The sequence below is a fragment of the Chaetodon auriga genome, chromosome 19 (genome assembly GCF_051107435.1).
Source record: "Chaetodon auriga isolate fChaAug3 chromosome 19, fChaAug3.hap1, whole genome shotgun sequence".
Classification (NCBI taxonomy): Eukaryota; Metazoa; Chordata; class Actinopteri; order Chaetodontiformes; family Chaetodontidae; genus Chaetodon; species Chaetodon auriga.
Window position 1 is genome coordinate 7,886,481 of NC_135092.1, and position 15,381 is coordinate 7,901,861.

The 15,381-nt window shown below is 40.7% G+C and overlaps 3 protein-coding genes across 3 annotated transcripts; 1 reads left to right on the plus strand and 2 right to left on the minus strand.

The window, feature by feature from the left end:
* Positions 1–631: 631 nt before the first annotated feature.
* On the plus strand, positions 632–2,274 carry ppp1r3c2a (protein phosphatase 1 regulatory subunit 3C2, duplicate a). Its single transcript, XM_076758658.1, has 3 exons — positions 632–708; positions 834–916; positions 1,068–2,274. Exons 2-3 carry the CDS (start codon positions 903–905, stop codon positions 2,086–2,088), a joined length of 1,035 nt encoding a protein of 344 aa, XP_076614773.1. The 5' UTR covers positions 632–708; positions 834–902; the 3' UTR covers positions 2,089–2,274.
* A 2,748-nt stretch (positions 2,275–5,022) lies between these two features.
* LOC143338176 (phospholipase A2-like) lies at positions 5,023–5,922 on the minus strand. Its single transcript, XM_076758395.1, has 4 exons — positions 5,877–5,922; positions 5,630–5,783; positions 5,395–5,528; positions 5,023–5,141 (listed from the first exon to the last, which is right to left on the minus strand). Exons 1-4 carry the CDS (start codon positions 5,920–5,922, stop codon positions 5,023–5,025), a joined length of 453 nt encoding a protein of 150 aa, XP_076614510.1.
* A 3,249-nt stretch (positions 5,923–9,171) lies between these two features.
* Positions 9,172–10,061, minus strand: LOC143338194 (phospholipase A2-like). The gene is made up of 4 exons (XM_076758423.1): positions 10,013–10,061; positions 9,772–9,919; positions 9,538–9,671; positions 9,172–9,290 (listed from the first exon to the last, which is right to left on the minus strand). Exons 1-4 carry the CDS (start codon positions 10,059–10,061, stop codon positions 9,172–9,174), a joined length of 450 nt encoding a protein of 149 aa, XP_076614538.1.
* Between the last annotated feature and the right edge of the window lie 5,320 nt (positions 10,062–15,381).

Consider the following 15,381-nt stretch of genomic DNA (forward strand, 5'->3'; position numbering starts at 1 on the left):
AGTCAGGTTGACTTTTTTTTAAACTAAAGAATACAGTTTAATGTTTTGTTTGCACGGAAGATGTCAGAAATAGTGTAAAACCAATTAGTGTGATTGTGAAATTCCAGTAGAAAAGCAGGATGAAGTTATGTACCATGCATGAATGTATGCTTCAGTGTAAGCTCTTAACATAACATTAGCAAATTTGAGTATATTGGCTGTATTTGAATATCAGTGTTCTGTTCGTAATCTCAAAACAAGAAAAAGCCCTGTGACTGCCAGAATGATTTAGTCCTACAAAGTGAGAGAAGGGACAATTAAAAGGTAGCATGCCTGACAGTTTGATTTCAACTTCACCACTACACACAGAGACTTTGTCCCACAGTGTATGCATATGTGTGTGTGTCTCACTTTATTCTTCATCTCGGGTTCAACCACAAGCTTTTGAGTCTGATCTGCAAGTAAATAAAACATTTGGTAATTCCATGAGGAGGCCCTGCCTACCCTCCATGCAATAGCTCTTTAGGGGCAGGACGGAAACCAGGGAGCTTGACTTGACTGACTAAACTCCACCCACATGCAAATGTGGTCTCGCAGAAGGTTCAACTCCAATTTCTGAATTCCACACACAAGCCCCGGAGAGAGCAGAGGCACCACAGAGCCGCAATCCTGTCTTTCTGTTTTTCTGCCACTGATTTGATCAAACACGTGGTGGTTTGCAGTCTATAGGTATAGCTTGAACTGAGAACTAACCATCACCTTTACATGTGTTTAAGGACAGGACATGTTTGGACTTATGGATGTTTAATTTAGAGCAGTTTTATTTATTTACTTAATCTGATTCCTGCTCAAAGATTGCTCTGAATTTGCTGCAGACCTCAGGCAAAACAAGAGACTTTCAGCGTGACATCTACAGTTGGAAAATGAATTGTACAAGGTAAGCCACTTTCATCAAACTCCTTTTACTACAATTATACTCTGCTGGAATTCATATAACCTGCCATTACATGTCAAAGCAGAATTACGCAAAAACAGAAATTTGTGCAACCAGTGATCTCATTTTAACCCAGTCATGTCTTCTTTCCCAGAGTTCTCCATGCCTTTGGTAGTCACCCACAGCCAGCTGCGATGCCAGTCGACCTTGCCATGTGTCTGAGCCTCAGCCGGCGTCAACCTCTTTATCAACTGCTGTCCATGTCCCCCCTGAAACCCAAGCAGCATCACTGTCAGCCAACTGACTGTCCGCCGAGGACGAGCCTTCGCCACTCACACTCCTTCTCTTCTCCCCACCCTTCGTCCTCATCGCTGCCCTCCTCTCCTGTGCCCCCAGGGCCTCGGAGCTGTTTCCGTAGGGATAGCGCAGGTTTGAACAAGAAGCGTGTGGTGTTTGCAGATGCCAAGGGACTGGCTCTCACTGCTGTGCGTCTCTTTATCCCTGAGCCCTCATCCCCTGCTTCTACTCTGGTGATGAAACCCCCCCCATCTGAACTGCAAGGCCAGCAGTCAAACTCAAACAAACCACAGCGCTACAAGTTGAAGCTGGGTTTCCCTCAGCCAACGCTTGACTTAAAAGCCTTCCTTGCACGTCTGCGAGAGACACGCGTACAGCTGGAAAGCTGCAACATTTCAGAGAACTCCTTGATTGGGAAAGTGTGTGTCTCTCATGTCAGCACTGAAAAGGCTGTGCACATTAGGGTGACCTTTGACTCTTGGCGGAGCCATCATGATATTCCCTGCACATTCCTGCAGCAGCAGCGCTGTAGGGGCTCTGAACTGGATGTTTTTGCCTTCGACTTAAGCTTACCAAAGAACATAGATCCAAAGGAGCGAGTCGAGTTTTGTGTGTACTTCAGGCCCGGACCTGGCACAACACCGCACTGGGACGACAACAGGGGACAGAATTACAGGGTGTGCATGGAAAAAGATGGAGCAAATGCTAACCAAAGCGATGCTCATCGTTGTTATCCCACACTTTTACACCATCAGGCACCATCGTGGCCATCACATGTGTCTCTCAGTATGCAGAACTCTGCTGATCTTCAGCATGTTCAGAGGAGTTTATCAAGCAGAGTCAGAGCAGAGTGGAACACTCTGTGTTCAACTAAGTAAGAGAATTTAGCCAATAACATCTCAACAGAGTATGTAAATAATAAATAATATGACCATATTAGTTATCTAATATTTAAGAGAGTTGGTGCTTTCGGGGATGTATGGACTTTCTGAAATCTCCAGTTCAGCCACCTGAGCTCAGCTACCCTGCTGGAATGTGAATAAATTATTCTGCATTGATGTTCTGATTAAGTCCTTTTTTTTTTCCTTTTCTTTTCTTTCCTCTGTAGAAGTGAAATCATGTATCACATGCACATTTACAAATTGCAGTTTGCGGCACCATAATGTGTATTTGTGCATTGTAGCATGACACATAATCCCAGATTAAGATACAGGGGCCCTGGAGGGAAAGTGAAAACATGAGACCTGTATTTGTCTCAGAGAAAACACACAATCTCTTTGTGTGTCAGTACACAAAGGGATTGTTTGGTTCCAAGAACCTTTTGAACTTAGAGCTACAAACCCATTTTTACAGGTGTTGTGAATGAGCAAATTAACATCCTGTGCTTGTGATATTTCACACAGACATTATTCGTCTTGGCTAGGGTTCAGATTTCTGGTGTGTCTTTTCATGTGGTACGTCATGCATACCAGACAGAGGAAGTCAACCAGGTGAAAGATCCTCTGGGCAAACTGGCCAGGAGGAGACTGTTCCAGACACGCCCCTGAAAAGTGGAACAACACGCTCGGAACTGTTACATCTTGTACTGTATGGTATGTGATTGGTGTGGCAAATGGCAAGTAACCATGGCAACATCAGGGCCAGCATGCACTTCGAAGAATGCGTGGGCCTGTGTTTACATGCGGTTATCACGAGATGCCATGGCAGCCACAGTGAGAGAGTCTCTCCCTGTTCTTTGGTTGTTCCACTCCTTCTTAGTCACCTGTCTGTTAGACTCGTTTCTTCACTTTCAGGCTGGTGTCCTCCCAGGACCACTGCCTTTGTGCTGAGTGACATCATCTGAAATGCTGCATGTGAGCTGTTTGCACATGTAGCAGGTTTACACACCTTGTAGCCAAAGGTACTTATTTATTCATGAGACTCCACAGTGTTGGGCTGGTGTCAGGTTTTAGATCTCTCCGCTCTTAAGAGCCAATGACTGACAAGCAGAAACAGAACCACAGAACTATAGTGAACTGATTTATGTCTATTTTTTCATCTGAGAGTACTATTTAGTTTCAAACAGTTTGCAACATAAGATCAATTGGGCAATATTTCAAACAGTTTGGTTCAAACAAGTATGAAATACAAGAGGAGCTTTGACTCCTGCTTATCCAAAGGGGGTAAATTACAAAGCTGCATGTTAAAGGAATGACATTCAACTTTATTTATTGGGGACATGAACAAGTTACATACATACATCACAACAAGACAGTTCAGTCACACAAAGCAGTCATCACACAAATTAAAACAGGGGCAAATATTATCAAGACATGCAGTAATTGGAGCATCTTGATGGCACATACCACATGTACATGTGCAGAGGTGCACAGAGTCATGTCACACAGGCTCTCAAATATCTCTGACAATCTGTACACAGCGCTTTCTGCTTCCCTCTCTGACACAGAGACTCTCATTGTCTGACTTGTTCACAATGAAAAATAACAAAATAAAAGATTACACTGCTTCTAAAACTCTTTCAAGGGTAATATGTTTCATTCATTTCCATATAAATAATCGTGGCTCAGCATAAAACCATATTTCTCAACAAAGAGTTATATAAAATGCCAGTATGAGTGATGGGGGCTCCCTCACAGGAGGGCTCATCGTCAAAGCCACCACCACACACTCCTTCTATATGGCGAGCACTGACCTCACATTAGCCGCTAACTGGCTAATAAACACAGAACCAAGCACAATGCCACAAAAAGTACATTAAACATCATTCTAGCTCAGTAGCTGTTACACCTAAATAACATCACCACCTGACCTGCAAAATACATTATCTGACTCACTCACAAGAGACTGCGCATACACTGACACCTGCTGGTGATTTACAGGTGCTACTGCCAATGACACTGGCATAAACACATAGGAAACAGAATATAGAATGCTCTTAACATAGGTTACATCTAATAAAGGCAAAACGCCCCTTTTCTTAGTTGACAGAATATTAAAATTCCTCAGATGAATGAATGCCTCTTTTTCCTCTATTTTTTTTTTTTTTTAAACTCCAGTAGTTACAAGTACACTCGCAGTCATTCCGCAGACGCTTTTATCCAAAGCGACATACATATGAATTCACACACCGATTGCCCAAAGATACTTCAGCGTGTGGACTGCCAAGGCCAAGGTTTGAACCACTGACCTCCTGATTGGCAGACGACCATTCTACCTGAGCCACGGGCGCTCTGTGGCTCAGGTGAAGTGCACAGTAGTAAAGTACAGTGTACCACAAACCAATCTTTCCCATTTCATAGTGGTACTCTCAGTGCGACTGCTATCTTGTGCAAATTGAATGGCACATGATAGTCAGATCTGAGTGTCAGATGGCAAAACAGTGTGAAACGATATGAAGTCCTCATTCATAGGCCTCATTTGTTCATAAGACAGAAGTGAAAAATGCTGCTTCTCATTAAAATACATAAATAACAAGCACTACAGATTTCATCCTGCAGACTAGGAAAGAAAAAAATAGGACTATCGTGCCCTCTGTGGTAACTTCAGTTAGCATCACACCCTGAATTAACTGGCCTAACCAAAATCACAATGTCACAGTCCAGCCAATTCCTTCAATTTGTGGATTGAAAAGAGTTTGAATAGAATAGGATCGTAAAAAAATATATGTGTATTAGTGGGGGTGTGTGGGGGGGGTATACAAGGTCCTTGTTAAAATTTCTAATAAGCCATGACACCGCAACAAATTGATCTGTCACTTGTCAAAACTAAAAAAAAAAATGGTTATTTCCCAATTTGATATAGCTGTGTGGTCTTTACTGACAGCGGTTCCTGGGCAGGTGCTCGTGTTCGGGGATCCAAGGTGTTCTGGCAAAACACTCAGCAGCTTTCCTGTCACACTCACAGACGAACATCTGACATCCATTGTTTTTGCCTGAGGAAGAGAAAGTAGAGAGCACGCTGTGATACCAAGAACAGCAAGAACTAAATTAAAGAAACTGAGAAAAGTGTCACTTTGAATGTAACAGCAACAGTTTTTCTCATCGATATATTATTTATATCATCTCAAATGAAAAGTCAGTAAATTTGTTGTTGGAGAAACAAAGATATCCCTGAAGAGTCTATGATTAAATTAAGTTCAGAAGATCAAAAGCCTCCCCAGGATCAGGCTGTTTCGGTGTACTCACTGGCACAGGTGATTGTCTTGTTTTTCTTGTCACAGCTGTAGTGATAGTATTCAATGTAAGGACTATCCCAGATGTACCAGCACTTAGGGTGTAGCTCGGCATCATCGTAACACTGGTCATGCACTTGGCAGCACCTACACGTCAAAAAGCCAAACAAGACAAATTTTTGAAACAGACCAGCCGAGGTTTTCTTTTTATGTTGTTGGAATATGAAGCACAGTGACTGAATTGCGACCTGTCCAGATCATCCACAGGTTTGCCGGAGCCTCCTAATCCGCAGTAGCACCCATAGTTGTTGTAGTCCCAAATAGGCCAGCTATCAGGCAGCACACACAGGATCATGTTTCGAAATTGGTTTAGTGCGTTGCAGCCCTCTTCCAAGGACTGGGCTGAAGCACAACAAGGAGACACAATCAGAATTGTATTCATACACTGTTCAATGATGCATCTGTTCATAACAGCTTTAGTCAAGTTGCACTCACCAGCAGAGAGGCTTGCAGCCAAGAGAAGAGCCTGGAGGGTATTCATCCTGTAGGTCAGAGGGCCAGTCACACAGTCGCTCTCACTCTAACATCAGGTCCTCTTAATATATATCAAGCATGCGACCTTGACCCAGCTCATCACACTAAACAGTTTCACACGCCCCGTGATGCACTCGCACTCTCTGCGAACATTTCCAAAGCCTGAGCCTTGTCATTTGAATGTGTTTGATGTTATGTCTAGACTAGAGTTGCTCTGCCTTGGGGTGAACTTCAGTCAGAAGAGATCATCCGATGTTGATAACAATTGAAGGTCTGTTTCTAAACAGACATTGAAAGGAAAGTGGAACATCTGAATTGGTCAGAAAGTTAAGCAAAACACTAATGATGCCCCTGAATGATAATGATAACTATAAATTTTATTTGTACATCACCTTTCACACAAGAACTGCAGCTCAAAGTGCTTTACAACAAAGGAATCGTGTGCACCAAGTGAAAAAAGACATAGAACATAAAACAGTTTTAGAAAATTTATGGTAAAGAAGATAAAAACACTTGATAATCATAAAAAAATGAGATAAAACGAAGGATGAAATAAAAGCGTTGAAGGTCTCCAAACTCTCTTATTTCTTTAAGAAAATGGCAGTCAACAATTTGAGATTTAATAGGTGAGCACTAACAAAGTATTTTGCCTTCTGTGCAAACTTAACAAATGTACTTCTGAAGCAAACAAGTGTAACAGAGCCTCCTAATTTCCTGATTGACAGAGATTCACCACTGGTCTTGATTAACCGAAATAGGCCTATTTCAGGCTACCCCAGAACGTCTTCACACAATTTTAACCTCACTGTGGGTATTATCTGTGTCAGGCACATCCTGAAGCTGCCCCAGAAAACACCACCCTGTTGTGGTGCTGTAGGGATTAAGAAAACACACACAGACAGTTTTTTATAAGGTGAATGAATAACATAAGATAGAACTTTAAACCCACTGATTAGCTGCAATAAAATAAAGTTAAAAGCTGCAGAGCGGCTAAAACTGGACTTATGTGCTCTCTGTTCCTGCACTGAAAAAAATAACTTGTAAGATTTTACTTGATGTAAGAAGACACAATTTTACTTGTTGTAAGAATCCTAAGTAAACTTTATGGCTTTAATATCAAGAGTACAACTCACTTGTCAGTATCCAGTAAAATGTACTTACCTCTAAAGTTAACATTCATGACGATATTAAGTAACTGATACTTAACTGTTATGAAGGAATTTAGCTGATTTTTTCTGTTTGTCATTTTAAATTACTTAGTTGTATTAAGTCAGTTTCCTCACTATAATTATGATTACTATAATTACTATATAACTATAATTATGCAAATATTGCTAATTTTCTTTGATAAATGTCACCAAATTAATGCAGTTTTTTTTAAATGCATTTAGCATACTTCTATGACAAATCACACAAAATACAGTACAGTTAAACTGTTTATTTTCTAAACATTGAGCCCTAGTGAAAATCTGGAAACAAATTTGCATATATAAAGCACTGTATTGTGAGAACTGAGGCTGAACACTTAAACTGCAAAACAATGCAGCGTTGATCAAATGGAAACACAGGTTCTGTTAATGCATCACATATTTCTTGCCTCAGTTTTTTTCAGAAACATGTCTGTTTAACTGTAATATAAGTTTGTTACAATTCGGTCACCATATTGGCCAAACAAAACCCCCTTTAAAATATGTCAAATAAAAAAGATCACTGCTAATTTCTGCATTTCTGGAACTCAAAGGCAAACACCTGCAGGTGATTTACTGGTGCTTTTACTGGTGCTACTGCCTGACAATGACAAGGGCAATGAATAATATTGTACCCTAAATCCTCACTACAATGAACACTTTCTTCCCATAAACACATAGGAAACATACACCAAACGCTCTTAACTTAGGTTACATCACATCCAAGAAATTATTGTGTTCATTGACCTACAGGACTTATTGTGCCACATGTACATGATGTATGTAGCCAAGGACATTTGTTGCATGTCAATTTATATATATATAAATTCTTACTATTATACTACAAATTCTTCATATATATATAAATTCTTACTGTCCTTCCATTACAATGACAGACCACAGAAGAGAGCTTTCATCTTCTTTGAATAATTGTCACATTTGTCTTTTGCTATTTCTCTCATTTTATCTTGGAGCCAGCAGCAGCCACAGCTGGCTGATGACAAGCGGCCAGATACCAGCTGCTGGTGCTTAGAGTGCTGATGTTTGGTGTTGACTGAACAATAGCCGGAAGACTGATCCAGTGTGCTGCAGCCACAGCTGTGATCACAAAGAGTGAGCTGCTGGGAGTTAACAGTGGTGGCTAGCTGAAGCCAAGACATTAGGCTGCAGTGACTGGATTTGCTTTATTCTGGTGCCAAATTGTCTCAAAAGCAACCAAAACTTTGCTTGCAACCATCTGGTGCCCTGATAGCTGTGTGTAACAACTGAAAAGAGGATGAAATTATAGAAATGATTCTATACAAGCGGTTGAAAATGGATTGTTTGTTACACAACACTGTTTAAATCGCGGTTAGCTAATACGGTTGTTGCCAAAGGTAGTTGTTGGCAGAATTAGGACATGGTTTGGAGCGGGCATTCCCAACTTCACAAAACTGCCATTGCATGGTTGTTTTGCATAATGTATCTACTGTACATACCTACATTACAATTATTTGTACATCTGTCAGGCAAAAAGATGAGCCTGTCAGTGTGAAACAGTATGAAGTTCTCATTCATTCATGAAACAGAAGTGAAAAATGCTGCTTCTTATTAAAATACATAAACTACAGATTTCGTCTTGTAGACTAGGAAAGAAAAAGTTGGACCATTGTGCCCTCTGTAGTAACTTGACTTAACATCACACCCTGAAACACCTGTTCATCTGTAATATGTGAGGCAAAATGCGAGATACAGATCTAAATGTGTTTATTATCAGGACAACTTCACAGTTACCAACAAGTACATGGAGGGAATGATGGATGTTTATAGGTCACCAAAATCACAGTGTATTTAATTAATTATTTAAGTATATCGGGGTAATCATATAAGGTACAATGACAGCAAGATGTAGTCCAGCCAGTTCCATTCAATGTATGGATTAAAAGAAAAAAATATGTGTATTATTTGGGGGATATATAAGGTCCGTGCTAAAGCCATGAAACCACAACAAATTGATCTGTCACTTGTGAAAACTAAAAAACAAACAAAAAAAAATGGTTATTTCCCAATTTGATATAGCTGTGTGGTCTTTACTGACAGCGGTCGCTGGGCAGGTGCTCGTGCTCGGGGATCCAAGGTGTTCTGGCAAAACACTCAGCAGCTTTCCTGTCACACTCACAGATGAACATCTCACATGCGTTGTTTTTGCCTGAGAAAGGGAAAGCAGAGAGCACGCTGTGATACCAAGAACAACCAGCACTGAATGAAAGAAATTGAGAAAAGTGTCACTTTGAATGTAACAGCAACAGTTTTCTCATCAACATTTATATCGTATTGAATGAAAAGTCAGTAAATTTGTTGTTGGAGAAACAAAGATATCCCTGCTGAGTTTATGATCAAATTAAGCTTAGAAGATCAAAAGCCTCCCTAGGATCAGGCTGTTTCGGTGTACTCACTGGCACAGGTGATCTTCTTCTTTTGCTCATTACAGCTGTAGTCATACAACTCAATGTAAGGATTGTCCAGGATGGGCCAGCACTCGGAGTGTTGCATAGCATCACTGTAACACTGGTCATGCACTTGGCAGCACCTACGCGTCAAAAAGCCAAACAAGACAAATTTTGAAACAGACTGGCCAAGATTTTCTTTTTATGTTGTTGGACTATGAAGCACAGTGACTGAATTGTGACCTGTCCAGATCATCCACAGGTTTGCCGGAGCCTCCTTTTCCGCAGTAGCAGCCATAGTCGGCGTAGTCAAAAATAGGCCAGCTATCAGGCATCATACACAGGATCATGTTTCGAAATTGGGTTAGTGCCCTGTGGTCCAAAGAATGGACTGAAGCACAACAAGGAGACACAATCAGAATTGTATTCATACACTGTTCAATGATGCATCTGTTCATAACAGCTTTAGTCAAGTTGCACTCACCAGCAGAGAGGCTTGCAGCCAAGAGAAACAGAACCTGGAGGGTATTCATCCTGTAGGTCAGAGGGCCAGTCACACAGTCGCTCTCACTCTAACATCAGGTCCTCTTAATATATATCAAGCATGCGACCTTGACCCAGCTGTTCATACTAAACAGTTTCACACGCCCCGTGATGCACTCGCACTCTCTGCGAACATTTCCAAAGCCTGAGCCTTGTCATTTGAATGCGTTTGATGTCTAGACTAGAGTTGCTCTGCCTTGGGGTTAGGGATCCATGTTGTGGGAGGGAGGACTAAAATAGGATTACAAGTTATGTTCCAGAGTTTGGTGGAAATTTCTAGAACAAAGTGAATTCAGCAAAGCAGCTCTGTCAGAGCATTTGCAAATGGATCCTGTCACTTGTTGGCTCAGAGAAGCGACCATGACTTTGCAGCTGTAGCTGTACAGGAAGTCTTGCATGTCACAGAACATTTTGTCTCCTTCAGGGATGAACACCTGACATGTAGTTAGTACAGTTGTTGGCAGATTAGCAACTTTCTCTAATACTCCCAAAACAAGAACGACTGTTCAAATCCCACATCAACAAGGTCATGAAAACTTCAGCGTAATCATTCAGCAGCTTGGCTATTAACTAGAACCAAGAACAGAGAGCACATTAGTCCAGTTTTAGCTGCTCTGCACTGGCTTCTTGTAACATTCGGAATTTCAAAGTCCCTCTCCTTGTATACAAAGCCCTTGATGGGCTAGGACCAAGCTACATTGCCAGCTCCTTTGTTCACTATTTGCCTTCAGGAACACTGCGGTCATTTGCTGCTGGTTTATTTCAGGTTCGCAAAAACAGCTGAATGAAAATTGGGGATGCAGCCCTTGTCAATTACTCCTCAAAGCTCTGGAGCATACTACTTACAGACATCAGGGAAGCCAGCTCACAAAATGTTTTCAAAAGAAAGCTAAAACTTTAGCTTTTAACTATGGATTTCTGAATACAGGTCAGATCTGTCTCGCACTTCTTTTAACACTTTGTATTTCACTTGATTTTATGCATTCTATGTACTCTATTTTTACTTTATTTTATTGCAGCTATTCAGTGGGTTTAAAGTCCAATCTATCTGTCCTATCATGTTTTTTTAATCCCTACAGCACCACAACAGGGTGGTGTTTTCTGGGGCAGCTTCAGGATGTGCCTGACACAGATAATATCCACAGTGAGGTTAAAATTGTGTGAAGACGTTCTGGGGTAGCCTGAAATAGGCCCATTTCAGTTAATCAAGACCAGTGGTGAATCTCTGTCAATCAGGAAATTAGGAGGCTCTGTTACACTTGTTTGCTTCAGAAGTAAATTGGTAAAGTTTGCACAGAAGGCAAAATACTTTGTTAGTGCTCACCTATTAAGTCTCAAATTGTTGACTGCCATTATCTTAAAGAAATAAGAGAGTTTGCAGACCTTTGATGCTTTTATTTCATCCTTCGTTTTATCTCATTTTTTTGTGATTATCAAGTGTTTTTATTTTCTTTACCATAAATTTTCTAAAACTGTTTTATGTTCTATGTCTTTTTTCACTTGGTGCACACGATTCCTTTGTTGTAAAGCACTTTGAGCCGCAGTTCTTGTGTGAAAGGTGATGTACAAATAAAGTTTATAGTTATCATTATCATTCAGGGGCATCTTTACTTATTGTTTTGCTTTAACTTTATGATCAATTCAGATGTCCCACTTTCCTTTCAGTGTCTGTTTAGAGACAGATCTTCAATTGTTATCAACATCGGATGATCTCCTCTGACTGAAGTTCACTTGAGTAGTAGTTTCCCCTCCTTTTCTATTGTGTGTTCGTGTTCTGCTTTCCCTCTGTTTCCTGTCTCTCTCCCCTGTCTGTTGTGTCTATGTTTCACTGCAGGTCTGAACTGGCCTCCTCCTCTCATGAACACACCTGCTCCTAATCATGCAATCAAGACTCACCTGCTGCCACAGTATTTAAGGACCAGCTTTCCACCCAGTACTTGTTGAATTGTCTGTCATCCACATGGGTTTCCTTGTCTGCTTGCCTGCTTTCCTGACTCTGCCCTGTCAGTCTGTATGTCATGAATTATCTAGATTTGAACACTCTTCCTGCCTTCAGCCTTTGTTTGTGGATGTCCTCGAGACTCATCTGTTGCACATTTTCTGAACTATTCATTAAACCACTGACTTTTCTGATATGACTCTCATTGAGTTCAGCATTTGGGTCAGTTTTACCCTGCGTGAAAAAACAAGAAACAAAGTGTCATCCTGCGTTCTTGGTAACGACAAACAGTGCCCAGAATAAGAGAAAAAAAGAATGAGTGGAAACTAATGACACTTTCCTCTTAAACTTAAACCTTCAGATTATCTATCTTGTTTTCTTACCTTGCAGCTGGTTTAAGGTGGAAGACAATGGAAAAAGATCACTGTGTCTAACTATCCTAACTATAAATGCCATAAAAGAAGAAACCAAATCAAAGGTTGGAGGAGGAAGGAAAACAAAACCTTCAGGAACACTCTGACATCTACCTATAATACATAAATCAAGTTAATGCAAACATGATTACAAAAATGAAAAGAAAGTTGGAAAAACAACTGGGTAGTTATAATCAGTATCTAAAAGTCACAATATATAAATCAGAAGTTTCATAAGGAGGGCCTTCACTGAGCCACCTTGGATCTAATCCAGCCAGCCAGCACTGCCATCCTGTGCAGCATCATCCTTTAACTCCATTTGTAAGGTTACTAACCTCTCCATGACCCACTGGAAGTTGCCTGTATGTGAGTTATGATTAGGCATAAATGTACAGCATCCATCTTTTATCATCACCATGAGGAGCTGTCTGTAGGACTACCACAAGCCGATTTTGGAGAATCATTGTAGATGCGTCAACTACCTGCTGTCCCAAGGCCTCCAAAGTGTAATGATGTTAATGAAGCATTGTTGACAGAAAGTAAAAGTAAGAAAAAAAACATTAATTGGATAAATGACATCTCTTGTAGCACAATTAGCACCATTACTCATAGCTCTGTATTCTTCTGAGATTTGACTAGCTTTTGGTCCTCCACAGCCTATAAGCAATGACTGAATCAACTTCCCACATCTGTTCTTTGAATTTCTAGGGGCTTCATAGGTACAGTTTTTTGCTAATACCTCACTACAACTGAATTCCCACTTCTCACACCTTCAAGGAGATAGAGTACATTAATACATTTTCAAATTATATCGTGGTGACTTGCTTCTCACTTGCATCAGAAACAATTAAAGATGAGAGTGGTCAGTGGCATGCCACTGTCGTAGATGCAGAGTCATTTCAGGATATCTTCAGGATATTGCTGACAAGATTCTGAGAAGGGGAAAAGGACAGTAAGTTGGCGTGTTTGACTTTTGAAGAGGAGTTGAAGAGAGTGTACCTTGAGTATGTATGTCACAAGGTGAGGCTTTATGAGAGAGCTCTCAGATGTTTCTGCTGTCAGGAATATGGATATGTTGCAGCAGTATGTAGGGGTGGGAAGGATAATTGCTATGTGGTTGAGTGCTTAGAGGACAAAGAGCAAGCAAAGTACCTACCCTGTGAGGGAAATCATTGTGCAGGGTCAGCAAAGTGCCCAAAAGGAATTAAGGAAATAAAAGTGAATAGATTAGACCAGAAAAGGGTTTGGTATGTGCTGAAGTGGCTAAGACAAAGGAGAGGAAAAACGGAATGGTGGCAGCACCAAAGGAAAAGGAGCAAGAAGGAACATCTGCATTAACAATCAGTAGTTTGGGGTTATTAATTATGCTATTGAAATACAGGGTAAGTCAGAAATGATCAAGGTTGTGCTGGATGCTGCCAGGAGATTCTTGAACATGGTGGACATATCTGGAGAAAATCTAGATGCTGCACGGAAGGAAGCATTTGTACCAACTCGGACGGGCTTTTGGGTACAGAATGGACAATGTCATGAATGGCATTGCTTTGGGTGGACATTGTAATTTTCACTGTGAAGCTGTTACAATGTAGCAGTTGGTGGCAATGCAATTTATATGGATGCATAAAACTCAACAGAACAGAATGTTGCTGGTTCGCATAAATCAGTTGAAATTCCTATAAATGTTTTTATGCACTTGAAGATCCAATCATCACTAAACCGTATGTCATGCAAGAGAGCTAATAAAAACAGATGGAATGGTCACAGCTGTCATTTTGATTAATGATGTCAACTCGTTAAAAAACATCTGAAGAGCTTTTCAAATATGAAGTTTTGTTGTAAATTAAACTATCCAACAGTTTATGCAAACACAGCTGAAACGATTAGTTTATTAACCAATTAGCCGACAAAAAACCAATTAGAACTATTTTGATAATCATTTGTGATTCTTTGTGTAAAAACATTTCATGATTCCAGCTTTCACGGATGTGAGAAGTCCTAATGCTTCTCAGGGTTGTATTATTGGCTGTGCAGAACAAGCGTTGTGAAGGTGTCTCTATGGGCTCTGCTATTACATAATGTATTTTTTTTTTTTTTAATAATTTGCGAAGCCTCTCGTGTAGCAGTTTGTTTACCACATTCACCATTCCCCGTTTCGACACACAGACCTTCCTCTGTGTCAACTTTGCATAAAAAGTAAACAATATTTTGGCAAGGACACCTGTCCTCAGACTGGCACACCTTATTTACACATGTACATCCAGCTCCAGCTCCCCACCAGGCTTCTTTCTCCATGTTATCTGTACATCATTGCCAATGCGTGAGCAACATGACGAGTATCATTGGAGCACGACCTGTTGAAACTTTATTACGACTGCTAAACAATTATGTAGCCCATCATAATTTCTGGTGAGGAGCAGATTAGCAGGTTTAATGCTGTTCATCATTTGACCTTGACATCAGGCAGAGATAAAAGAATGTGACTGAGCTGTTTTGCTCCACCAGGATGGAAGCTACGAACATGGATCCAACAATGTACCGTCAGTCCCGTCATCGAAAAGTCTTCATCTTCCCTCGTCGACTGGATGGAGTAGATTTGTTCGCTTTGCGTAACTCCCCTTAACAAACCGTTTCTCTGGCGCAAGGATCCTGGATATACTCCAGTACATTCCTGCAGTTATTGAGCTACACCCATCTCGCAGTCGAGTCTTCGTCCATGTGGGTACGAATAACACCAAGTATCAAGCTCCAACATGATATCGAAGTTGTGGCCATAGCTGTTGAAAGTTTGGGTAAACAATATAAAACAATGGGCCCATTGCGAAAAAGACTATGAGATCACTTGTCTTTCTTTCTTATGTAACAATTGTTATCTTTCATAAGATCCAGATCTTTATGTGTCCTTAGTCAAGGCCTGCCCGTCTGCCTGGTTATTGTTTTTTAAACCAGCCCAGCGTATCC

What these genes read in the sequence shown, in the direction of transcription:
- LOC143338194 (XM_076758423.1), bottom strand. Translation starts at nt 10,061, where the DNA reads ATGAATACCCTCCAGGTTCTGTTTCTCTTGGCTGCAAGCCTCTCTGCT. An exon ending in GGCTGCAAGCCTCTCTGCTG is followed by an intron (nt 9,920 to 10,012) that starts GTGAGTGCAACT and finishes GTTGTGCTTCAG; the next exon opens with TCCATTCTTTGGACCACAGG. An exon ending in CCTGTGGATGATCTGGACAG is followed by an intron (nt 9,672 to 9,771) that starts GTCACAATTCAG and finishes TTTGACGCGTAG; the next exon opens with GTGCTGCCAAGTGCATGACC.
- LOC143338176 (XM_076758395.1), bottom strand. Translation starts at nt 5,922, where the DNA reads ATGAATACCCTCCAGGCTCTTCTCTTGGCTGCAAGCCTCTCTGCTG. An exon ending in CCTGTGGATGATCTGGACAG is followed by an intron (nt 5,529 to 5,629) that starts GTCGCAATTCAG and finishes TTTGACGTGTAG; the next exon opens with GTGCTGCCAAGTGCATGACC. An exon ending in CAAGACAATCACCTGTGCCA is followed by an intron (nt 5,142 to 5,394) that starts GTGAGTACACCG and finishes TCTCTTCCTCAG; the next exon opens with GCAAAAACAATGGATGTCAG.